This window comes from Hibiscus syriacus, unplaced genomic scaffold (assembly GCF_006381635.1).
Source record: "Hibiscus syriacus cultivar Baekdansim isolate YM2019G1 unplaced genomic scaffold, ASM638163v2 tig00110785_pilon, whole genome shotgun sequence".
Classification (NCBI taxonomy): Eukaryota; Viridiplantae; Streptophyta; class Magnoliopsida; order Malvales; family Malvaceae; genus Hibiscus; species Hibiscus syriacus.
Window position 1 is genome coordinate 1,293,972 of NW_024062862.1, and position 25,495 is coordinate 1,319,466.

Below are 25,495 nucleotides of genomic sequence, written 5' to 3' on the forward strand. Positions count from 1 at the left end.
TAATTATATAAAAATACTTTATTTATTTTTTCCTTATCAGTGAGGAATCATGATCTTAACTTTGTTTATCTTCATGGTAAGAAATTATTGCATTCCTAAATTCTTGGAGAATAAAATCAGAGAATCCAATTATATTTATATAATATCAAAATATTATATAAATTCACGGATTTACATCTTTATAGAAAGACCCATTACTAAAAAAATAAATTATGCATACAAATATAGAAATAAAATCACCGCCAACATATCAAAATCTAATAAAGTAAAATAAAAATTTAATTATAAATTTCATCTCTTTAGTTTATAAAAATCGAGAAATTAATATATTAGTAGTAATTTTTACCTATAATTTATTAAATTATTATATTTTTAATTCATTACATATAAATAGTTTTACCCATTTGAACTAATTTTTTAAATTTTGTAAAATGAGAAGATCAAATACTTATAAACTAAAACAGAGAGACCAATGATTTTATTTTTGTAAAATAAAGGGATGAAATTCATATCTAGGCCATAATAAATGATAAATAAATTCATACATAAAACGAAAGCATCTGATCCACGTGTCAGGATTCCAACCACCTAGCAGCAAACAGCCACGTCAGCACGCTCCCCACACCGGTTCTCTCTCTCTTCTCGCAAAGGCTCAGACTAGTTCCCTCTATATTCGCTGCTTTTGGCGGTCAACGGATCAAAACAAACATTTCACCAAGACGCGTCGTTGTTTTATTTTCTCACGATAATTCATTTTTACTTCAATTTCTCCGCCGGAAGCTTTGGCTGGCGATTTCTAGACGGTTTTTGGTTTGGTTACTACGTTGTCAGTTTAAGGTTTTTTAGGGCTCGCGGAGAATGGGAGGAAGCCGTAGTTACTCGGCGAATCCTAGCGATTACAAGCTCTTGGAAGAGGTTGGTTATGGCGCCAGTGCTACTGTTTATAGGGCGATCTACCTTCCTCTCAACGACTTCGTAGCTGTTAAGTGCTTGGATCTCGATCGCTGTAATAGTAATCTGGTTCGTCTTCTCTTTTTCCTTTTTTGTTCTTTACTTTGACTGTTTCTAGTCAGATAAATGTCTGTAAGTTGATTTAATTTCAATTCATTATGATTAGAATTGATTTGATTGTTGATTTCGCTGATTGTTTGTCATCGAATTTGATAGATTTCAGAGATTCTTTATTTTTTATGATTGAAAATTGTTTTTTTAATAACTTTTAATTCATAGTTATTAATTTTTGAGCGACGATTCAATTTAAGCTTTTTTTCCCTTCTTTTTTTGTGTATTAAATTGTTTCTATTGTTCTAGTCTTCTAGATAATGCCTGGTATTAAATCGCTTAATGTTGAAGGTTCTTTTTATTTTTGTATGAGGAAGCAAGAAAAGTCAATTTAGTGTTATTCCATATGATACCATATAAATAGGAGGGTTTATTTTTAGCTTCCATGCCGTTAATTTTGTTGAGGTATTTTTGTGCTGTATTGCCCTTGCTACTGTGTCTACTAAAGATAGTCCATCAACATTCCATGGTTACTTATACTTTGCAATGGTAGCACCAGTTGTTCCATGTGATCTTTTTGTCTACTTTGTTTTGGAAAAACCTTCTTTAAGTTGGGATTACATATGAAATTAAATTACTGTTCACTTGATACACCAAGGAGATGATTATGTTCACATATGAATATGATTTTTGCTACTCAACTAAAGAAAGGGTTGGGAGATCAGTGAGGTTTATTCCAATTAGAGTAAAAGAGATTTAAAAGTTTTTACTTGCTAGTGTCGAGATTAAACTTGTATGTTTAAAATGTTTTCTAAACAAGGGAGACAGCACAGTACTAGTCTCTACACCTACCTTTTTCCTTACCCTATTCTGCTCTTATGTCAAATCTGGGCCTTAACTCGAGTTCATCTATACTAAACTTCTGGTATGTTTGTCTGTCTCATTACTGTAGATCATTGCCGAACAAGTTATACATTTGATGTATCATGTGCGGTATAGTATAGCACTATATTTTCTACTCGTTATGTTAGTGGATAACTTCTCTTTTTTGTAACCTCTTGTTCTTGAGTGGCTGTCTTGACTGCTAATGCTTTTTTGCAGGATGACATACGAAGGGAAGCTCAAACAATGAGTTTGATTGATCACCCAAATGTTATTCGGGCATATTGTTCTTTTGTAGTTGACAGTAACCTTTGGGTAGTCATGCCCTTCATGTCAGAGGGTTCCTGTTTGCACCTCATGAAGATAGCTTATCCTGACGGTTTCGAAGAGCCTGCTATTGGTTCTATCCTGAAAGAAACTCTTAAGGCTTTGGATTATCTTCATCGACAAGGACACATTCATAGGGATGTTAAGGTCAGTGCACAATTTGAGTTCACATTATTCTATCCAAATTTATTTGTCACTCCTTTGAACTGAGCTTTTTAATCGTCATTACAGGCTGGAAACATACTGCTTGATAACAATGGCACAATAAAGCTTGCTGACTTTGGTGTTTCAGCTTGCATGTTTGATTCAGGAGATAGACAGCGTTCTAGAAACACCTTTGTTGGGACTCCTTGCTGGTGAGCAATCTTTGTCAAAATCTGTCCAGTAGTTGTCTCTATTTGGCACCTCTCCTGCTATGATGCCACTGATAGGTTTGTTTTTCCTTTTTGAATTTCCATGATTTGAGATTCCAATTTATATTTGCTTTTTGCAGGATGGCACCAGAGGTCTTGCAGCCTGGAAGTGGATATAACTCCAAGTCAGTTCTTAATCTGTGTTTAATACTCTGAAAAGTATTTAAGGCCTTGTAATTTTGCTTAAATACATATAATTACCATACATGGTTCAGTAGGCTTGGTAATCTATGTGTTTGAATTGACAGGGTCTTATGATTTGGTTTGAGTGATATATTTGTTCCAAAACCCAAAATTTCTCTTCTTCCGCACGTCATGGCTTATTATTAAAGTATCTACGCTTTTAGAATTGCCAATTTGCATTTACATTGCAATGCTTAAATATTCAAATGGTACTTTATGTGAGACTGGTTATAGTAAATGTCAATGGATATTAAGCTTGGCTTGGGTGCATAATGAGTTGAAGTATCTTTTGGTGCATTTTGTTTTCCATGTCAATTTTGTAATTTCTTTAAAAGATTGCATTTTTTTTGCGAAGGGCTGATATATGGTCATTTGGCATAACGGCACTGGAGTTGGCTCATGGTCATGCACCTTTTTCGAAATATCCACCAATGAAGGTATTAAATCCCTGTTGAAAACATAACCAGAAGTTATATAAAAGCTGCACAATGAGTGTTTGTAACATGGTTTCTTAACGAATGGTTTTGTTTTACAACTTCTCTTTCTAACAAAAACAGGTTCTCCTGATGACCATACAAAATGCTCCACCAGGACTAGATTATGATCGTGATAAAAAGTTCTCTAAGGTACTGCTATTCTTTCTGTCTGAATTATCACTGTGGCAGACATGTTACTTTTCATTATGCAAATTAAACATTAATTGGTGCTAATGGTATTTTGCAATTGCTTAGTTGTCATAGCAAATTTCTAATTAAATGACTTCCAGTTGTGATCAGTCTTTTAAAGAAATGGTGGCAATGTGCCTGGTTAAAGATCAAACAAAGAGGCCAACAGCAGAGAAATTATTAAAACACTCCTTTTTCAAGCATGCAAAGCCTCCTGAGCTTTCTGTGAAGAAACTATTTGCTGATCTGCCACCACTTTGGAATCGTGTAAAAGCCCTTCAGGTTAGTGATCACAATGCCACAGTGCGGGTGTTTGCTTCAAGTTTCCACAGTATTTGTCTAATGTTTTTCTTTTTATCACAGATTAAAGATGCTGCACAACTAGCTCTAAAGAAAATGCCTTCAGCAGAACAAGAAGCTTTATCACAGGTTAGATACTATCAAATGGACATAATTTTTATCTTAAATCAGATTTACCTTTTTTTTTCTTCTAATAATATATCTGGTGCTTGTCAGAGTGAGTACCAAAGAGGAGTTAGCGCGTGGAATTTTGATATTGAGGATTTGAAAGCACAAGCATCTCTGGTAGGCCAATTTTTAGTTTTAACCTTTAATAAAAAGATTTTAATGCAGAAGATAGTATTGGAAGTAATTTCTTTGCTTGTTCACCAATAACTCGGATTTCATCCATTTTTCACCATGCTAAGGTGCGTGATGATGATGATATTCAAGAGTGCAAAGATGACGAAAGCATGAAAACAAGCCTTGGTCATAAGGTCAGCAGTTGTGATGCGTATCTTGGAATGGTTAAAATTATACTTTTTGTTATCAAGCAAGAAATCTATTTCTTCCTTTTTTTCCTTTTTAGCAAACTATGTTAATTGGTTTTTGGTGTTGTTCGACAGGGTGCAGCTTATTGTGAATCTAGTTCAAGAAACCTGAATTTAAATAGGGAAGTAGCTCAGGTTGAAATTGGAGAACCAAGGAGTGTTGACTTATCACAGTCTGATTGCTTGAATGGAACGGGAAAGAATGTGGAATGTAATATAGTTGAAGCCAGCTTCCAGGAGAAGGATTTGAGGAAAGATGGATCAAACACTGATGTCATGGCGTCAACTTCAGAAAAGGATATTGTTTTGACCAGGGCTAAAACAGTGAAACCTAGGCAAACCCAAAGTGGGCCACTTACACCTGGCGCTGTTCCTAATCATTCATCTTCAGATCGGGTTCGTAACTCTGAAAGGTCAGTCATGGTTCATAGTAGGTTTAGGCCATTTTTGTCTTCCTTTTATGGGTTTATTAAGTGATCTTCAACCTTTTTTACCCCACCAATTAATTCTTACCTGACGATGTTTACACATAAGTGTAGCACATTTGGTTCAAACCGCTGTTTAACAGAGACTACAACATATGGGGAGGGGGCTCAATTTGCTATATGATGGCTGTAGAAAATTATCATCATTTTAACTACCAAACATAAAGTAGATCTTGCCTTCTGTGATTTAGAATAGATTAATTCTTTGCCGCTTAATTTTACTCACGTTTTTTGCTTTTTCCGTTGAATCATATTTTAATTTAACATGGTTCAAATGTTGGGGTAGTGAAAAGCAAAGCGGTCATAAAAATGTACTGCTGCTATGGGCTATTTTTAGTTCTTTGCCATACACACTCCAATAAAACAAAGTATAGGCGACAATCTCACAAGTCTTCACTCTAATGTGCTTTGAGTTGATTCCACAGAGCATTTGGTTATGACTTATTGGTTACCTGCATATATACATCTTTTAATATAGTTTCTTGTGTTATTGCTTTGGTCTTTCTATATTTGGGAATTAGAAGGATGAGTAAGAAAATGATTTACAGCTTATGTGTTCACATATGTTATCAATCTCTTACCTATTTTACCTTGAGTAAATAATTTTTATATCATCAGAGATGTAAGTACAAATTGTAGATTTTGAGCTAACGGTCTGCTAATGATCAGGCTTGAAAATGAAAATTTACTGGCTGGTGAAAAAGTTTGCCAAGTTCGTAAAGCACCAAGCTTTAGTGGTCCATTGATGCTTCCTACTCGAGCATCTGCAAACAGCTTGTCAGCTCCTATTAAATCATCAGGAGGTAACAAAGTCATGACATTTAGAATCCTTGTTTGTTTTTATCATTAGTATCACCACCATTGGCCACTTTTTTGGATAAATATTGTAGAATCCTTTTTCTCCTTTAACAGGGTTTAGGGATTCTTTGGATGAAAAATCAAAGGCTAATCTGGTGCAAATCAAAGGTCGTTTTTCAGTAACATCAGAAAATTTAGATCTTGTAAAGGTAAGGTTCCATTTTTTAAGGCAATTTTAATGCTATATTTCTCTGTGCAACTTTACTAACCAAATAATGTTGCTCAGGATATTCCTTTAACTACGGTTTCACGCCGATCTTCACAGGTGGGTTGTTGCCCTTTCCTTAATATCCTTCTATTCACTGTGCTAATTGGCAACTTCTTATTGGTCGCTCTGTTTCTTTTCGTGTTTCAGACTTCACCTCTCAGAAAGTCTGCTAGCGTAGGTGACTGGAAATTTGAATCCAAACAAGTGGTCTGTGCACTCTTTTTGCTATTAACATAATTGATTGGGAATTTATGTATTATTTCATTTTATTGTAACACCTTACATCTTGAAGCTTAAGGATCTCTTATAAATGCAAGATCTAGTCTTAAGGTGTGTGCCCGGTTAATATGGTGTGCCACAAAATAAGAAGTGCCGCAGCGGCACACACCTTCTGAAAAACACAAAAAACTTGCCTCACGCAACTGAATTTGTTCTCTATGATTATTCATGTTATAATGAGCTGTATGGTACCAAAACTGATAACGATACATGCAAAAAAAGGGTAATACCTGTTTGTAATAACTTCAAAACCACACATTATACAGAACAAATATAAATTCATTTCATCTTATTTTTGGCTCCATCTAGCTGGTAGTGGAACATGTTAACCTGCTTTGTATGCCACTGCACCCCATATAAAAGTTGTTTGCTTATTAGTTGATCATTTCCCCCTGTTTTTCAGCCTACCAATCATCCCCCCAAGGAAACCAATGGAAATGTGCCTGTATCAATTGTTATGACTCACCTTCAGAATCTTTTTCAGCAGACTTCGCTTCAACAGGTAAAGTCTTGAACATGGGACAATAATTTGGTGATAGAACATCTGTTTGCGTTATGATTAATGATGTTCTCACTGGGATTCTTTTTGAATGCTAGGATCTTATCGTGAATTTGTTGAATACCTTACAGTCCACTGAGGTTGTAGATGGTCAGTGAAAGTGGTCTTTCCGTCACACCTGTTTAGATTAGTAAATACACTGCTTATTAGTAAAGTGATCCGTTTTTCTCGTTTAGCAGCCTCACAAAACGGAAAGTTGCCTCCTCTACCTCGTTTTGAAAGCAATGGAAATGTAAGAACCTTTTATCTATGTTTATGATCACTAATTTCTTGTGGGCTATTCTTTCTTCACTTATTGGATCTTATTTTTCAATAGGCTGAAACAGCAGCTTCCGAGCGGGAGCGTTTACTGCTTGGCAAGATCTCTGAGCTTCAATCTAGGTTTGTCTTCTAAATCGATGCAAAGTAGTTCTACCATGCTTTCTACCCTATATATATCTCACTTTCTTCTGACACACTCCCTTAAAACCTTTTCTGCAGAATGATGAATTTGAGTGATGAACTGACTGCTGAAAAGTTGAAACATGATCAAGTGAGTTTCTTTACCGGCTTTTATATGATTACATTTGCAATGGTTACAATTCTCTACTTTATTCCATTGTTATGTCTATTCTTGTCCTAGGTTTAAACAACCCCCTAGCTCGATTCTTGATTCATCAATTCGATATGTTACTCTGACAATTTATTTATCTTCAAGTACTAGTGGCCGACATATTTTGGAACATGGACATGGGATATAATCCTTTAAGATCCCTCAAAATAAAACTAATTGAATATACCTATATCAAACACATGCACATGTCCCGACACTGACACGCAGGTTCGAGTAATGTAGTCTGTAACCTTCTTTTATATTTTTGCTCTGATGATTTTACTATCATCATGCAGTTGCAGCAACAACTAAGGTTCGTGTCTGGTGCGGAAGAGAACGGGATTAGAAGAGAAGCAGATGCATGAAAGCTGTAAAACTCGATTACCGGTAAAGTGAACTCCCCAATTCTATATAATCGGTGCAAAAGATGTAAATCATGCCAGTTCAGATTAAAACTGCTGCGATTTCACCATTCTTTTGCCTAATGGTTCCATCGGAGACATTATCCGGAGAATTTCTTTAGGGCCAAATCGATATATATACACACTTCATTAATGAATAAGCAACTATTATGGATATATGAATAGGATGTTTTACTTCTATATATATATGGGTAGTTTTTTTTTCTTATCAAAAAATATATGGGTAGTTTTTTTCTGTATAAATTATTATTATTATTATTATTATGCCTTGTTGAAAAATTTGAAATATAAAATTGTTTAGGATTTCATATTTACTAATTAATATTTTCTAATTTATTATCCCGCTGGAGGTTGGATTAATTCAGTGGTAATTTATAAACCATATTATATCGATTTAAATATAATTCAATTTGTTCTCAATTTGGCTCAAACTTAAATATGGTGTATCTCCATTCAAAACTAAAAATAAAAATGGTGTATCTTATTTTAAATTTTTTATTAACAAAATTGTAAATGTAATAATATTTTAATAAATATATCATAACGTTGCAGGAAAGTTTTACTTACCTAAGTAGAACATGACTAAAAAAATTTAACAAAAAATTGATTCAATTTACTTCGAAATTCATTTTTTTTAAAAGTAATTTTATCAAACCGGAACAAACCATAATTTATCGATTGTTTTCATCTCCAAGCACACCTCAAGCACTTTGTCGGTTGTGATGTTTTATTAGGAAAAAATATTATTTTTTTGAAAAAGAATGTTTTGTATGCTTTTATTAATTGATAAGTATAAAATTAGAAGAAATAATACGGGTCTTAATAAAAAAATCTTTCTAATTCTAAGTGGAAGAAAAGAACACACGCCATATTGATATCAGTACAATAATCATCTCGAGCTCGGATAGATACCCCCACAAACAGCCAAACCAACGCAAAACCCCAAGATAAAACGCCCAAAGATTAACACAAAACATACGATGGGCACAACCGCCCTGGACAGCCTTCTGACAAAGTAACCTAACTCAACCATTTTCCACCAAGAATAAACACCCAAACATAGTCATTAATATGCAGAAATTTCAGCACTGCAAAAACCTTCACCCACCGCCAACTACTGTCGCTCATGCCTCAACAAGCAACTGCTCCATCATCGAAACAACGCCTGCCATTCCACAACATGAACAACAGCCGAAGGCCTACCAACCAATACACACTGTCTACAGAATCAGCAAATAAAGCAAACGGGGGAATGATGGCAGGGGACAAGGACACATCCACACAAAATCCAACATAAAATCCATAGGCCCTACACTACACCATGACATCTCACCAGCAAAACCGAGACCCGAAAGATTCAAACAGATAAACACTAGCTTCAGATAAAGAGAAAAAAGCAGAAAGAAGAAAACTGAGCAGCAGATATGGCAACTTCCAACAAGAATCTCTACAGAGACCAAACCAACTGCTCTACTGAAACCTGATAGAAACACCATTGGGGCATCTCACAAAATCAAGGACCGATAGAAATACCGAAGGCCATTTATTCCTACACCAAAAATTGATCGACAATAGAGCCGCCTCAAACAATCTATCTCCATCGCAAGATCTACCATTGAATGCAACATCATTTCTACATATCCAAACAGTCCAAATAAACCCAAAAAAAACAATTTCCATATTAACTTAAAAGAGCTATGGAGCGGTTGGCTATTCCACACGATAAGCAGAGACTTAACGTTATCTGGAACAACAAGGTTGAGATTCCGCATCCCACACCATCTCTGCCAGACTCTCCACACAACCTTACAATGGCAAAAAAGATGATTAATCGACTCAAAATCCTAATGGCACAAAACACAAACAGCAGACTCCAAGTACGGAAAACCACGTTTAGCTAATTCCACAAAGGTTGGAATTCTTTGAAGAACTATTATTTAATAAAGGAAAATCAAATTAATAATATTCAAAGCAAATGAAGAGGTTCGATCTGATCGTTCAACAACTATTATTTTATACTCACAACAAAGTTGGAAAAGTACCCGAACATCAAATATATTGTTGTTCTATGAACGAAACCTATTTCGAAAGATTAGTTGCATTCTATTTTTTTATCTTCCGGCCATCCAAATTCCTCCAAGAATGTCAACACTACTCCATTCGACCACCCGAAACCCGTCTGCATTTACAACATCACCGAAAAATCAGACTCAAATTATTTATCTGACACACATATGGATAGAGATCAATGCAGAATTTTATGTTAGGGGACGAAAACAAATTTTCAATATTACATAAAAAAATCTAAAACATATGGTAATTTTGAATTTTTAGGAGGCAACTGCCCCCACTCGTCCTCTCGATCCATCCGACATGAGTATGATAATATGATCATATATCTGTATCCGATCAAATTTGCCACTAAATCTGAACAACACATATCATTATAAGAATGAGACATGTATAATACCTGGGGTTTATAATTGCCACCACCGCCATATTCGCCACACTTTTCCACGTTATATTTCTCATGCATCTTTCCTGTTTTCTTGTAGGCAATGTAGTTGGCTCTGATCCATCTTTCAGCAATGTCTTTCGCTAGCTTTCTTGCTTCTGTTGATGCAGATCTTGACAAACCTTCAACTATCATGTGCTGCATCGGAGCCCAACCATTCGGGTAGTCCCTGTACACATTTTAGTTTTTCCTCCCAACATTAATACATATTTAGATATAAGTATAAAGATATAATCTTTTAAAAACGATAACATTCTAAATATATAAAAGTTTTTAGAAAAATAAGCAGTCATATTTAACAATCCCATCTAAATCTATTTAGTATTGTGTTTCGAGTCAAATTGCTTTCTCTATCTGTGTTTGAAAAGGAATTTTTGGGTAAAAAATAATTTTGGAATCTTAAGTAATGTTAAGTGAAATGATATGCCAACCATTGGTGTCCTGAACTTGTCAAAGAGGTAGCAATTCCAGCAGCACAAAGCAGGCCTGAACTTTGAAGACTTCTCATCACCTTCTCTACCAGAGAAGCATCTGCATTTACCAAAAGATTCTTTAGTTTTCTTCCATTTATGAAGCAAAATGAAAATTTCTGTAATTCTACCATTTGAGTATTCCCTGTTGCTTTCAAGAATTACGAACCTGAGTTGAACAAATCTACCCACAAGGGAACAAAGTTTGAAGCAAACACATTCTTGTTCTGATTCTGAGCTTCCCATGTATGAGGTTCCTGAAGGAGATCGATAGAAGAACAACACTAAAAAACTTAAGAGAATGTTAAAACTGTTTGATATCATCGTACAAACTACGGAAAATTCGGACGCAAACCTTGGATTCAGCACCATTGTTAAGCCAATAATCCAGCCACTGTCCCATGTTTTCGTTCCAAAAAACAAAGTCAACCGCCTTCTTTCTTGTCTGAGAAGCTCTGAGGAATTCCTCAGCAATGGCATTCTCTCCAACAAGTTTTGCAAACAAGGCGATGTCAAGTTCCATCTATATCAAGACATGAACAGCGCTTGTAATAAATCCATGGAGTTATGATCCGTGGAGTTGCTCAAAAGTGAAGTTCTGGCATACCTTCAGTATGAATATATTTAAATCGACAGGTAAAATTGTTGTTGTGGTTAATGTTGTAAAGTCAGAAGGATTCCTGTATCAGGGAATACGATTTCGATTATTTAACTTTTAACTACCCGACACTCAAACTTGAATCAGAATAACAAAGCATCATAGCTTTAGTTAACCGAATTGATAATATAAGTATAATTTGTATAACCTCATCCATCTTGAGCTGAAATCCCATCCGGATTCGGCAGTTGAAGCAACCTCTCGGTAAAATTGTTGTTTCTCATCAACATTCAATAACTTGGAAGCAAATCGTCTATCCTGATACATTGATCAAGTTAAAAAAAAGGTAAATTCCTTCAATACATACATGAAAATATTAGTAAGGAAGTTGCAAACAAGAACACACAATAGCTGAAGCTTCAGGCCTGGGTTTGTTCCACATCGCATAATACCGATTCACAAAGTGATTACGATTCTCAGCATCATGGACGATCGAAGTATGAATTTCTACAACATCATTGTAAAACTCAAAAAAACTCAAAATGATGAAAGATTGAAGGATGAGAGAATGTTGTATAACATAAATTCTCTGTTCAGGGAAAGTTGGAACAAGCAAGAAATTGGTCATCGGAGAAATGAGTATACCTGAATTCCAAAACTGATACTCTTTAAGCAATGGCGGGAGAGCCTTCCTCACCAAATCTAAATCACCAGTCTTATTGTATATCTCATAAACCATTGCACTCAAGAGTGGAGGCTGGCTGCAGAAAAAGTACCTGAAGCTTGTAAATTCTTGCATGAAAAGGTATCATTTTTATCAACGAAAGCATTACCTCCTATTCGTATAATAGGCTCTCGCACCATTAAGTACATAACCATATGTATCTAGCAACGAAATGAGATTAGTAACTATAGATTTCGCAGTCTCGTACATTTTGCTTGCCAGCAGCCCTCTGCATCATGTTTATCGCAGTTACGGATATTGTGAACGTTACTTAAATTCCGGATTTCGATATCTATGAAGCATAATTAAAAACATTTAATCAAAACTGACCTTAAAACCCAGTAAGAATCCCAATAATAAACCTCCCTGAACCGGGAACCAGCGATCATGCCAGGCTCCGACAGTGGAAGCAAAGTATGCAACTCGGGTTTATCATGAACCGAGTCGGAAACTTTCCTACTCAGTTCTTTCCACAAACCATGCACCTCTAATGCCCAAGCTCTCACCTCACTGTTCTCCACCTGGGGCAAAAACCCACGAGGCTCGGGTTCAAAATCCACCGGCTCGGCATACACAAGGTCTTCCCCTGCACTCTTAAACCATTTTCCTATAAACCCTTCGAAATCCTTAACCGAGATTAACCCATTTTCTGTCTTGGGAATTTGATCGAACGCCTCCACTGTGCTTGAAAGGTCGAACTTCAACGACAAGTCGACGTAGTTTTTGGGATCAAAATTTGATCTCCCATAAGTTTGGAAAGCCGTTTCTTGGACACGTTCGAGGAAAGTGAGTAAAGGGGTCGTTGGAATCACAGGCCGTGAGCCTTTACTACATGAGAAAGGAGCTATAATCGAGTTATTAGCAGCCATTGGAGAGGTCTGTGAAAGTAGATATTCACTTTGTACTAGGAATGAAGAAGATTAATGGAAAGTATTACTATTTATTATTTAATGAGGAGCTAGAACGTGACATTTTAGTGTATTAAAATGTTTAAAAAGGAATCATTCTTTGTTTTGTTGGAAAACGACGACCATGATTTGCGGCTGGTTTGACGATGATTCTGGGCAGTACGTTGCGGGTTGAACTCTACATGGTTTTATTCCCTCCGCCAACAGTTCTAAATATAAAAGTACAATCGAACATTTCATTATCTTATTTTATTAAAATTAAAAAAATGCATTTATTTTAATTTTTTCAATATTTTTATCTTTAAATTTTATGAAGTTGATAAGTTAGTTCAATAATTTTTATGCAAATAAAATTTATTTCAGTTGTAAAATGAGTTTGGATTGGACTTAGATCCGATTAGATGAACGGTATAAATATGTACATATTAGCTTAACGAATAATTAATTTGGCTGTTTAACATTCAATGGGTTAATGTAGATGAATTTTAAGAGTTTTGATAAATAGATCTCGATCTTAATCTAATGATCTAATCATGTTTGATAACATGAAGATAAGATAAGATGATATGAAGATAATATACAAGCTATTCAGATTTAATGATATAAAAATAAGATAAAATGACTCGGATTGATGCAGATTAATATAAATATTCACTTTGTAATAGGAATGAATTAGATTAATGGTTAATGTGGGACTAGAACGTGACATTTTAGTGAATTAAAATGTTTACAAAGGAATACTTCTTTGTTTTGTTGGAAAACGACGACCATAATTCGTGGCTGTAAATTGTAAATCAGAGATTTTAGTAAATTGTAAATCAGAGATTTTAGTAAAATATAGTACTTGTCATTTGTTTATTACAACTTTAAGTACATATTGGATTCTTCAAGTTTTTTTCCCTCCATCAATTTGATTACTTTATTTTATTAAAATTGACAAATTTTTACATTTATTTTAAACTATTCATAATTTTATCTTTTTTTTAGTTGAGTACAGGATAATGGCCTCTTAGGTGCTCGTTTTATCATCTAGAATAATCTCTTCAGCTTCCTTAGGGCAAATACACAGAAATTTATTCTCCTCCTGTTGGATCTTCATTTGTTTGGCGATGAAATCAGCAGCGCGGTTGGCCTCCCTTGGTACGTTCTCAATCTCCACTATCCAGTTTCTTTTGAGTAGAATCTCAATATGTTGAAGGATTGTTAACTGTCTGTGATCTATAGATTTGTTCTTTATCAGGTTCACTGCTTCCTTGCTATCTGATTCCACAATAACTTTCCTTTCACCTCTCATCCACGCTGTCCCTTCATGAATTCCCCACAGTTCCGCTTCCAGTAGTGTACATCTTCTGATTCTTTTGCCAACTCCCCATAGCCAGTCCCCATTGTAATCCCTAGCGACTGCTCCACACATCGCGTCTCCATTGTTTTGATTTCTGGATCCATCTGTATTAATTTTACAGTAGCCATTCTCTAGTTTTTTCCAATTATAATCAGTATTCCTTCTAGTTCGATTATTTCCAGAGTTCAGTGTTTCGGAGTTATTAATCTACTGGGTAAGTCTATCTGCTTGCTGTATGATTGATTCTCTTTCAACCATTTCAGAATCAAACACATACTGATTTCTTCTTTTCCAGATATACCATATAATGGAGCTGAAGAAGGTAGGCCAATTTTCCGTTCTTGAAGTAGGAGATTGAGTGATTTCAAGGTTCTCTATAATCCATTCCTCCATATTCTTTCTCAGGTACTGATCCATATTCTTGTTATCAATAACTTTTGCCCAAATAGTCAAAGCTTTAGGGCAAAATCTCATAGTGTGATTGATGTCTTCAATTTCGTATCCACACATAGGGCATCTCTCATCCAACGTCATATGTCTTCGCTTCCTTTCCGAATTAGTCAGAATTTTATTTCTCCCAATAAGCCATAATTTTGTCTTTAAGATTATGTTTGTTTCACTATAATTATTTAAAAAAAATTCCCTAGTTTTCCAGTGTTTGGTTGATGGAAAATATATGATCAATGTAATTCATTTTCTTGGTCAATAAAATTTCAGTTTAATTTTTCGTAAGTCATTTTTCGATGTTATAAAAATATATTTAATTCTAGTATCATTTTATGTATTTAACATCAATGTATAATTTTAGTAGCAATTTAATAAAATATTAATTATTAATAATTTTAATAATATTATATTATATTATATTTTCAATGTTGTAATATATTTAATTTTATTATATTAATATTATGATATTATATTCTTATTTTAGTAATATATAATAAATTATATTATTTATTGCAGAAATATTATTTTATAATAATATTAAATAAATTATCATAATATTCTAATAAATAATATTATTTATTATATTCGATATTTATAATAAATAATTTTTTTAAAATAATTACTAACAAGTGGAAAAGGGTTTACAAAGTATCATCCTCATAAAATAATTACCACAAATTATTTTTCTAAAAATATAATTCATTTTACAAAAATTGTTTTACGAAATTTGTTTTCTATGAAACAAACATGTCCTAAGTTTTAAGAAGTTGATCAATTGGCTCAATCATTTTCATCTAAATAAGGTTTATTTGAGTTATAAAACGGACATGGATTGGGTTTAGACGAGATTGGACCAACATGATAAATATGTGCATATTAGCTTAGTGGGTAATAAATTTGGATGCTTAACGGTTCAATGGGTTTACGTAAATGGGCATTAAGGGATTCAAGTATGATTAATAGGTTTTGATCTTCATCTAATCATATTTGGTGACATGAAGATAAAATACGATCTAATCAGATTTGATGATACAAAAATAAGATAAATAGACTTTGATTGATGAAAGAATTATATGATAAATATGTACGTATATATTTGCATTTAATGAAGATAAAAAACTTATCAAATCAATATAATGGACCTATAAATGTTAGTTGCAGTTTCTTGGCGTTGTATAAGAGAGAAAAAAGAGGAGAGTTGTAAAATAGAAGCATCATTCATGGCATTAACGCATCCTTAAATCTTCATAGCGCTCTTCGTTGTTTCTTGTTTTGTTTCACATGTTGTGTCAGGGTATAGGAGCAACGATGTGAGATGGTGGTGCGGCCAAACTCCGAACCCAGTGCCGTGCGAGTATTATTTGAGCAATGATAAAAACAAATATATGGATCAAAGATGAGGTCGATTTCCTTAAAGTGATCTCCATGCAGCTGGCCTTAGAGCGTGCCATTCATGCCCAAACCAACATGCATTCATTGGCTCCCAAGTGCCGAAACCAGCGCGAAATGGCTGCATTTTCCGATTGTTTAAAGCTGTATGAGCTAACCATTCTGTCTCAACAAAACTGTTGACTCCAGCCCCAATGTGAAGAAAGAAGACCGTCAATCATGGCTCAGTGCGGCTTTTAACCAACCTCGAAACGTGCCGGGACAGGTTTATTGAACTCGGTGTCTCCAATTACCTTCCTCCCTGTTGAAAAATAAACAAGTGGCAGCCACCAATTTTGTCAAAAAGGGTTGGCTATTTGTTGAAAATCAACAATGGTAAGGGTATTTACTAATTAGTCCTTAAGCTTCAACTATAAATACTCTAGCTCATTTAGCTTCAAAACCATCCCAAAGCATTCTAACTTTCTTCCAATACTAGAGAGAATTTAGAGAGTTTCTTGAGAGTTGTTTTCTCCTTTTTATCAAGAGAAAATTATCATTGTTTTCTCCTTGGTAGATTGAGAGAAGTTGTAATTCCTATTTTCTCATAGTGAAATTCTTCTACCGTTGCCCGTGGTTTTTACCCTATTTAATTTAGGGGGTTTTCACGTAAATTTTGTGTCTCTTTTTATCTTCATTTTTAGTTTCTCAAATTATCAGTTGCGATTTTGCTCTATCCGATGGCCGTCTTTCGCAACAATTGGTATCCGAGCTAGATTAGAATGTGTAATATCTGCTTATTGTCTTTGTGGTTGCCACCAAAAGGTGGATCCTCCAACATAAGAAAGTAAGAAGATATTACCCATTCTTTGAAGGTTCCAGAGAACTATTCACGATAGTGAAATAGTGGGAGCTATCCGTAATAGAAGCTATGGCAACGAAATTTGATATTGAAAAATTTAATGGGAGAAATTTCTCATTGTGAAAATTGAAGATGAAGGCCATCCTGAGGAAATACGGATGTCTAGCAGCTATCAGTGAAAGGCCGGTAGACTTTACAGATGACAACAAATTGATCGAAATGGACGGGAATGCTATGGCAAACTTTCATCTAGCATTAGCAGATAAAGTATTGTCAAGCATCGAGGAAAAGAAGACAGCTAATGAGATATGTGATCATCTCACCAAATTGTACGAGGCCACATCGTTGCACAATAAAATTTTCCTTAAGAGGAAATTATACACTCTCCGTATGCCAGAATCTACTTCAGTGACGGAGCACTTAAACACACTGAACACGTTATTTTCTCAGCTTACATCCTTAAGATGTACAATAGGAGAACAAGAACGTGCTGAACTTCTACTTCAAAGTCTACCTGATTCGTATGATCAACTCATCATCAACTTGACAAACAGTAATGTCACCAGTCTAGTCTTCGATGACGTTGCAACTGCTGTTCTCCAAGAAGAAAATCGGCGCAAGAACAAGGAAGACAGACAAGTAAATCTGTAACAAGCAGAGGCATTGATAACGATGAGAGGGAGATCAACAGAACGTGGCCAAAGCAGCAGTCACAAACATGGTAGATCGAAGTCGAGGAGCAAGAAGAATTTTAAGTGCTACAACTGTGGAAAGAATGGTCACTTGAAGAAGGATTGTTGGAGTCTAAATAAAAACTTCAATCCACAAGGTAATACCGCAAACACTTCAGATGATGGAGATGCACTATGCTGTGAAGCGTCAACCACCGTGGAAGGAAGAAAAAGATTTGCAGATATATGGCTCATTGATTCAGGAGCAACATATCACATGACCTCAAGAAGAGAATGGTTCCATCAGTATGAACCTGTCTCAGGAGGATCTGTGTATAGTTGCAATGATCATGCCTTAGAGATCATTGGCGTGGGAACCATCAAATTGAAGATGTATGATGGAACAATTAAAGTTGTTCGAGATGTGCGGCACGTGAAAGGCCTAAAGAAAAATTTATTATCATACGGATTGTTGGATAATAATACAAGCAAGATTGAAACACGGAAAGGAATCATGAAGGTGTTCCGTGGAGCGCTTGTGGTGCTGAAAGTAAAAAAAATAGCAGCAAACTTGTACATGCTGAAGGGAGAGACATTGCTAGAAGCAGAAGCCTCTGTTGCCTCATGTAGTTCAGATTCTGCAATGCTATGACATAAGAAACTTGGACACATGTCAGAACAAGGAATGAAAGTCCTTGTGGAGCAAAAGCTACTTCCAGGCTTAACAAAGGTATCACTTACTTTGTGTGAGCATTGCATAACAAGTAAGCAGCACCGGTTGAAATTCAACACATCAAATTCTAGAGGCAAAAGTATTCTAGAATTGGTTCACTCTGACGTATGGCAAGCACCAGTAACATCCCTAGGCGGAGCAAAATACTTTGTCTTATTTATTGATGACTACTCCAGGAGATGTTGGGTGCACCATATTAAGAAGAAGTCAGACGTGTTTTCAACTTTTAAAAACTTCAAAGCGCGGGTGGAACTTGATTCTGGAAATAAGATCAAGTGTTTCAGAACAGATAATGGAGGAGAATACACAAGCGAAGAATTTGATGACTTTTGCAGGAAAGAAGGCATCAAAAGACAGTTCACAGTGGCGAATACTCCTCAACAAAATGGAGTGGCAGAGCGGATGAACAGGACCTTGTTAGAAATAACAAGAGCAATGTTGAGGGATGCAGGCCTAGAAAAATCATTTTGGGTAGAAGCAGCCAATACCGCCTGTTATTTGGTGAATCGAGCTCCATCAACTGCAATAGAGCTGAAGACACCAATGAGATGTGGACTGGAAAACCAGCTGATTATTCAAACCTCCATGTATTTGGAAGTATAGTGTACGTGATGTACAACTCCCAAGAAATTTCAAAGTTGGATCCAAAATCCAGGAAATGCAAATTCTTGGGATATGCTGATGGAGTAAAAAGGTATCGCTTGTGGGATCCCACTGCCCGCAAAGTGATCATCAGTAGAGATGTTATCTTTGTAGAAGATAAACTACAAAGAAAAGAAGACGATGAAAGCGCTGAAAAGTCAGAGACTACTCAGATACATGTGGAAAAAGAGTTTGAACAAGGAGATTCTTCTGAAGCAGAACCAGCAGATGATGAACAAGAACCAGAGAGTTCTGAAGCTCCAACAACTCGTCAATCAGATCGTGTGAGAAGACGTCCCAATTGGCACTCAGATTATGTTATAGAAGGTAATATTGCATATTGCCTTTTAACAGAGGACAGTGAGCCATCAACATACCAGGAGGCAATAAACAACTCAGATGCTTCACTGTGGATGATGGCGATGCAAGAAGAAATTGAAGCCCTTCATAAAAATAATACATGGGACCTTGTGGCACTACCACAAGGAAGGAAGCCAATTGGTAACAAATGGGTCTTCAAAATCAAGCGAAATGGTGACGATCAAGTGGAGAGGTATCGTGCAAGACTGGTGGTCAAAGGATATGCTCAAAAAGAAGGTATTGATTTCAATGAAATTTTTTCTCCTGTGGTTCGACTAACAGTTCGAGTAGTCTTGGCAATGTGTGCTACATTAAACTTACATCTAGAGTAGTTAGATGTTAAAACAGCTTTTCTTCATGGAAATCTTGAAGAAGAGATTTATATGCTCCAACCTGAAGGTTTTAAAAAAGAAGAAAAGAAGAACTTGGTTTGTAGGTTGAACAAATCTCTGTACGGTCTAAAGCAGGCGCCGAGGTGTTGGTATAAGAGATTTGATTCCTTCATTATGTGCCTTGGATACAACAGACTTAATGCAGACCCTTGTGCTTATTTTAAGAGGTCTGGTGATAACGATTTTGTTATATTGTTGTTGTATGTGGATGACATGTTGGTTGCAGGACCCAACAAAGATCATATTGAAGAATTGAAGGCACAACTGGCTAGGGAATTTGAAATGAAGGACTTGGGATCAGCAAACAAGATTCTAGGGATGCAAATTCACCGAGACAGAAGTAATAGGAAGATTTGGCTTTCACAAAAGAATTACTTGAAGAAGATCTTGTCACGATTCAACATGCAAGATTGTAAGCCAATTTCTACCCCTCTTCCTATTAACTTCAAATTATCCTCCAGTATGAGTCCTAGCAGTGAAGAAGAGATGATGGAGATATCTCGAGTACCGTATGCATCAGAAGTGGGAAGTTTAATGTTCGCTATGATATGCACAATACCAGACATTGCACAAGCAGTGGGAGTGGTTAGTTGGTACATGGTGAATCCAGGCAAAGAGCATTGGAATACAGTAAAGAGGATCCTGAGATACATCAAAGGGACCTCAAATGTTGCATTATGTTACGGAGGATCAAACTTACTAATCAATGGGTATGTAGATTCTGACTATGCAGGGGATTTGGATAAAAGCAAATCTACAACAGGATATGTGTTCAAAGTTGCTGATGGAGCTGTAAGCTGGGTTTCTAAGTTGCAGTTAGTTGTGGCTACATCCACAACAGAAGCAGAATATGTAGCAGCTATACAAGCCAATAAAGAAGCAATTTGGTTGAAGATGTTATTGAAGGAGCTTGGGCACAATCAAAAGTATATCTCTCTGTTTTGTGACAGTCAAAGCGCCTTGCATCTAGCAATGAATCCAACATTTCATTCAAGGACAAAACACATACGATTTCAGTATCATTTCATTCGTGAAAAGGTGGAAGAAGGGACAATAGATATGCAGAAGATCCATACCAAAGACAACATAGAAGATTTCATGACAAAGGCGATCAACGCTGATAAATTTACTTGGTGTCGATCCTCTTGTGGCCTGTCAGAGACATAAGAAACATGATGGTACAAGGTAGAAAGAATGGTGTGAAGATATGATTGTTCCAATCAAATCTTCAAGTGAGAGATTGTTGAAAAATAAACAAGTGGCCAAGCCACTTTCGGTGGCAGCCACCAATTTTGTAAAAAAGGGTTGACTATTTGTTGAAAATCAACAATGGTAAAATCTCAATTTTAGTCATTGTAATTTAGGGTATTTACTAATTAGTCCTTAAGCTTCAACTATAAATACCCTAGCTCATTTAGCTTCAAAACCATCCCAAAGCATTCTAGTTTTCTTCCAATACTAGAGAGAATTTAGAGAGTTTCTTGAGAGTTGTTTTCTCCTTTTTATCAAGAGAGAATTATCATTGTTTTCTCCTTGGTAGATTGAGAGAAGTTGTAATTCCTATTTTCTCATAGTGAAATTCTTCTACCATTGCCCGTGGTTTTTATCCTATTTAATTTAGGGGTTTTCCACGTAAATTTTGTGTCTCTTTTTATCTTCATTTTTATTTTCTCAAATTATCAGTTGCGATTTTGCTCTATCCGATAGTCGTCTTCCGCAACACTCCCATGATGCCAAATAACGTGTCCGAGCTAATCAGTAACACCCTGGCTCTCAACAAGGCATCTTACAAGGAACCGACGTACAAAGATTGGTTCCCTACGTGGGTGAAACCTGTTGCGGAATACGAATATCGGGTAGAGCAAAATCGTAACTGATAATTTTAGAAAATAAAGATGAAGTTAAAGAAGACACAAATTTTACGTGGAAAACCCTTAAATAATATAGGGTAAAAATCACGGACAAAGGTAAAAGAATTTCACTATGAGAAAATAGGAATTACAACTTGTCTCGATCTAACAAAGAGAAAACAATGACAATTCTCTCTTGATAAAAAAGAGAAAACAATTCTCAAGAAGACTCTCTAATTTCTCTAGTATTGTGAGAAAGTTAGAATGAAATGAGATGGTTTTGAAACTAAATGAATGAGGGTATTTATAGTTGAAGTTTAAGGACTAATCTTGCAAATACCCTAAAGTACATGTTATACCAAAACGCTTCATTTATATATACTTTGTAAGGTATTAACAGACTTGAATTTCATCCTTCCCCTCTATATTTGCTGCTTTTGACAGTCAACGGATCAAAATAAACACTTTACCAAGCCGCCTTGTTTTTTAACTTTCTGACGATAACTCTCTTTTACTTCAATTTCTCAGCCTTGGTCGACGATTTTGAAAGCTTAGTTGCATTCTATGTTTTGATCTTCCGGCCAGCCAAATTTCTCGAGAATATCAACACGACTCCATTTGACCATCCAAAACTCATATGCTTTTACAACACAACCAAAAGTTCGGACAAGCATTTGGACATAAATATGATAATACGATCATTCCTACGTTGGACAAATATCTATATTCGATCAAATTTGTCCCTAAATCTAAACGATACAGATTATAATAAGAATGAGACGCAGATGATATCTAGGATTTATAATTGTCATTATTTAAGGATGAATATATGATTGTATATTAAAGAATAAATTTATTAGATTCAAAGACAATAAAAATAAATTATTAATAAAAGAATATATAAAAAATATAAAATATATTATAATTTAAAATTTTCAAAAATATTCATCCACACCTCGATCCATCCTGTCACTATCGCCATATTCAGCACACTTTCCACGTATTCTCGTGTATGTTTCTTGTAGACAACATGTTTGACTCCGATCCATCTCTCAACAATATCTGTCTGTCGCTAGTTTTTTTGTTTTTTGTTTATTTAAATCTCAACAAGCCTTCTCTTATCATTAGGCCTATTGCACAAACATGAACGAAGGTATGTTTATATTCATTTGTATATTCGTTTGTCTAATTTTAGTCGAATAAACAAATGAAATTTCTTGTTCGTGTTCATTCGTTAAAGAATGTAGTTCGTTCGCTAAAATTATAAACAAATGTAAACGAACAAGCGTAAACGAACGAGCATAAACAAATATAAACAAACATAAACAAACGTACATAAAATTAATTGATTTTGTATTTGAGAAAAGTTTTTTTCTTTCAAATAATTTTAGGGTTTATATATTTTTATTGGATTTGAGTATTTTTTTTATTTGAGTTTAAAATTAATTGGGTTTTAATATATTAATAGCTTTAAGGTTAAAATTTATTAGGTTTTAATATTTTAAACGGTTTTGAATGTTAGACTGAATCTAAACGAATAAATAAAAATAAATATAAACAAGCATAAATGAACGAGCATAAAATAATAGATTGCCAAACGTTCACAAACGTAATGAACGAATGAGTCATTTGTTTATGTTCGTTAATTTAATTAAATGAACGTTTATTTAATTTTCTATCAAATGATTCACTGGACGTTTGTTTGTGATCCTAATAATCATGTACTCAATCGGAACCAAAAAGGAAAGTCCCTTTACACATTTTAATTTTCTCTCCTGAACATTAATGCATATCTAGATTAATTTCTTAATTTTCCCTCCTATTTACCACCAATCGGATTAATTTCTTAATTTTCATAAAATACGAGTTTTAAGTTCTAGCAAATAAAAATAGAGCAGTTCATAATTTTCATAAAATAAAGGAATTAAATTTAAAAATATACATTTTAACTGGCAAAATCATAACACAATCAATAATTTTTTTTAAAAAAATTCTACCAAAATTAGTACAGTGTCTCATTTCACCCAAATTCTAAGGTTCTTGTCTTTTTTTTTTTCATCACTTGATTCTTTTTCTAGAGTTCATCATGTGAATCATCTTCTTCTTCACTTGATGCAGCACCGCCAGGGCCTCCACCAGACCTTTGATATACAGCCGTGATGATAGGATTGCAAACAGCCTCGACCTCCTTGATCTTCTCCTCAAAATCTTCCTTCTCGGCATTCTGGTTGTCATCAAGCCACTCAAGGGCCTCCTTCACTGCCGTTTCGATTTTCTCCTTCTCGTCGGATTCGAGTTTGCCAGCAAGCTTATCCTTGTCACTAATCTGATTCTTCATGTTGTAAACATACGTCTCCAAGCTGTTGCGAGCATCAATCTTCTCCTTCACCTTCTTGTCCTCCTCTGCGAATTCCTCGGCCTCGCGAACCATTCTCTCGATTTCCTCTTGGCTTAGACGACCCTTGTCGTTGGTGATTGTGATCTTTTCTGATTTCCCTGTTCCTTTGTCTTCAGCCTTGACGTTTAAGATACCATTTGCATCAACTTCAAATGTAACTTCGATTTGAGGGGTCCCCTTAGGAATTGAAAGATCAACCAATAAGTTCCGGTGAATTCGGGTGAAGGTTTGCAGAAAGCATATCAGAAAAGAAAAGAGAGTTTATGGAAGAGAGGAGCAAACCTTGGAGCTGAAGGAATTGCAGTAAGATCAAACTTCCCTAGCAGCCTACAGTCCTTTGTGAGACTCCGTTCACCTTCAGAGACCTGATATCAAACCACAATTGTATCAACACATATCGAAAAGTGGAATTCGATACTTCATATCCGCATTGGACGCATTCGGTCAGAGTCCATGTTACATAGGTTCAAAGCATTCCAGTTCTTGGCATTAGAAAAGAAATCCAATTCTCATGTTCTAATGATAATCGTGTTAGATGTACCTGAATGGAGACGGTGGTTTGCTGATCCTGATAAATGGTGAAAACTTTAGACTTCTTGGTAGGGATAACGGTGTTTCTAGGAATCAACTTGGTCATTACTCCACCAACAGTCTCGATACCGAGGGTAAGTGGAGCCACATCAAGAAGAAGAATATATGTACATAGTTGGATTCAGTTAGAATAGTCTTTGCATCAGCTATAGGCTTGTGTAGTTACAATATAGAAAATTAAAGGAGATGAAATTGTACCTTTGCTTTCATCACCACCTTCTCCCCTCAAGATGCCTCCTTGTACTGCAGCACTATAAGCAACAGCTTCATCTGGGTTAACACCCTTGTTGGGCTCCTTTCCATCGAAGTAGTCCTTAAGGAGCTGTTGGACCTTGGGAATTCTAGTGCTTCCACCTACAAGAACAATCTCATCGATTTGGCGCTTCTTCAAACCAGCATCTTTCATTGCCTTCTTCACGGGTCCTGTCGTAACCGGTTTTCGTCCGGGCACGAATTTTTTACTTGGCGGGAAAATTGAAGTGAATAAATGGTTTTGAAAATAATTTAGGAGTCGCCATCGGCCTTTTGGGTCAGGTAGGTCGAATACCTAAAAAATTATTTTTTTAAAAGAGTTTTAAGAAAACATCAAATAAAAAAATGAACTGATCTGCGTTTATAACCAAAAATTCGTTCTTTTTAATAATAAAAAAGGATTCGTGGTCGGTTACGTTTAGGGAAGGATTAGCACCCCTACAACGCCCAAAAATTGGTACTTTTTAATTATAAATTGTCTCTATTATTATAAATTTAAAAAATTCAAAATATATTTAATTTATAATACTATTATTTCAAAATTATAAAAAATATTTAAAAATATATGAAAAGGACTTCTAGGTGCCTTAAGACAGCTCTTTTCTTTGATATTTAAAGAAATAAATAAATGACAAACATTTTTTATGACAAAAATTTATTTTAATAT

The 25,495-nt window shown here is 35.2% G+C and overlaps 3 protein-coding genes across 7 annotated transcripts; 1 reads left to right on the forward strand and 2 right to left on the reverse strand.

The window, feature by feature from the left end:
- The first annotated feature begins 719 nt into the window (after positions 1–719).
- On the forward strand, positions 720–7,842 carry LOC120140470 (serine/threonine-protein kinase BLUS1-like). Of its 5 annotated transcripts, none has more exons than XM_039155453.1 (21): positions 721–1,020; positions 2,104–2,358; positions 2,443–2,567; positions 2,705–2,749; positions 3,163–3,244; positions 3,365–3,433; positions 3,584–3,754; positions 3,836–3,901; positions 3,989–4,057; positions 4,180–4,248; positions 4,378–4,715; positions 5,457–5,590; positions 5,700–5,794; positions 5,872–5,910; positions 6,001–6,060; positions 6,536–6,634; positions 6,730–6,781; positions 6,868–6,923; positions 7,008–7,072; positions 7,172–7,223; positions 7,580–7,842. In XM_039155453.1, exons 1-21 carry the CDS (start codon positions 859–861, stop codon positions 7,646–7,648), a joined length of 2,172 nt encoding a protein of 723 aa, XP_039011384.1. In that variant the 5' UTR covers positions 721–858; the 3' UTR covers positions 7,649–7,842. The 5 variants fall into 5 exon arrangements, with proteins under 5 accessions (XP_039011388.1, XP_039011384.1, XP_039011385.1 ...); XM_039155454.1 differs by having other exon boundaries at positions 6,871–6,923; XM_039155455.1 differs by having other exon boundaries at positions 6,001–6,027.
- A 1,887-nt stretch (positions 7,843–9,729) lies between these two features.
- On the reverse strand, positions 9,730–12,903 carry LOC120140418 (trehalase-like). Its single transcript, XM_039155402.1, has 11 exons — positions 12,343–12,903; positions 12,122–12,241; positions 11,934–12,049; positions 11,695–11,795; positions 11,497–11,606; positions 11,298–11,370; positions 11,046–11,213; positions 10,860–10,947; positions 10,652–10,751; positions 10,176–10,389; positions 9,730–9,884 (listed from the first exon to the last, which is right to left on the reverse strand). The coding sequence occupies exons 1-11, from the start codon at positions 12,879–12,881 to the stop codon at positions 9,798–9,800; spliced, it is 1,716 nt and encodes a 571-aa protein (XP_039011333.1). The 5' UTR covers positions 12,882–12,903; the 3' UTR covers positions 9,730–9,797.
- A 10,754-nt stretch (positions 12,904–23,657) lies between these two features.
- Positions 23,658–24,988, reverse strand: LOC120140475 (luminal-binding protein 1). The gene is made up of 4 exons (XM_039155461.1): positions 24,775–24,988; positions 24,527–24,681; positions 24,264–24,350; positions 23,658–24,162 (listed from the first exon to the last, which is right to left on the reverse strand). The coding sequence occupies exons 1-4, from the start codon at positions 24,980–24,982 to the stop codon at positions 23,662–23,664; spliced, it is 951 nt and encodes a 316-aa protein (XP_039011392.1). The 5' UTR covers positions 24,983–24,988; the 3' UTR covers positions 23,658–23,661.
- Positions 24,989–25,495: the final 507 nt, after the last annotated feature.

Bases quoted from the DNA above. Each gene is read 5' to 3' on its own strand.
- LOC120140470 (XM_039155453.1), top strand. From the start codon at position 859: ATGGGAGGAAGCCGTAGTTACTCGGCGAATCCTAGCGATTACAAGCTC. The intron at 5,795-5,871 runs GTAAGGTTCCAT...AATGTTGCTCAG, and splicing joins AAAATTTAGATCTTGTAAAG to GATATTCCTTTAACTACGGT. The intron at 5,911-6,000 runs GTGGGTTGTTGC...TTCGTGTTTCAG, and splicing joins TTTCACGCCGATCTTCACAG to ACTTCACCTCTCAGAAAGTC.
- LOC120140418 (XM_039155402.1), bottom strand. From the start codon at position 12,881: ATGGCTGCTAATAACTCGATTATAGCTCCTTTCTCATGTAGTAAAGGC. The intron at 11,214-11,297 runs GTATGCCAGAAC...GTCTTGATATAG, and splicing joins TAAATATATTCATACTGAAG to ATGGAACTTGACATCGCCTT. The intron at 10,752-10,859 runs GTTCGTAATTCT...TGGTAAATGCAG, and splicing joins GGTAGATTTGTTCAACTCAG to ATGCTTCTCTGGTAGAGAAG.
- LOC120140475 (XM_039155461.1), bottom strand. From the start codon at position 24,982: ATGAAAGATGCTGGTTTGAAGAAGCGCCAAATCGATGAGATTGTTCTT. The intron at 24,682-24,774 runs GTACAATTTCAT...AACTATGTACAT, and splicing joins AGGTGGTGATGAAAGCAAAG to ATATTCTTCTTCTTGATGTG. The intron at 24,163-24,263 runs GCTCCTCTCTTC...TCAATTCCTAAG, and splicing joins TTCCTTCAGCTCCAAGGTTT to GGGACCCCTCAAATCGAAGT.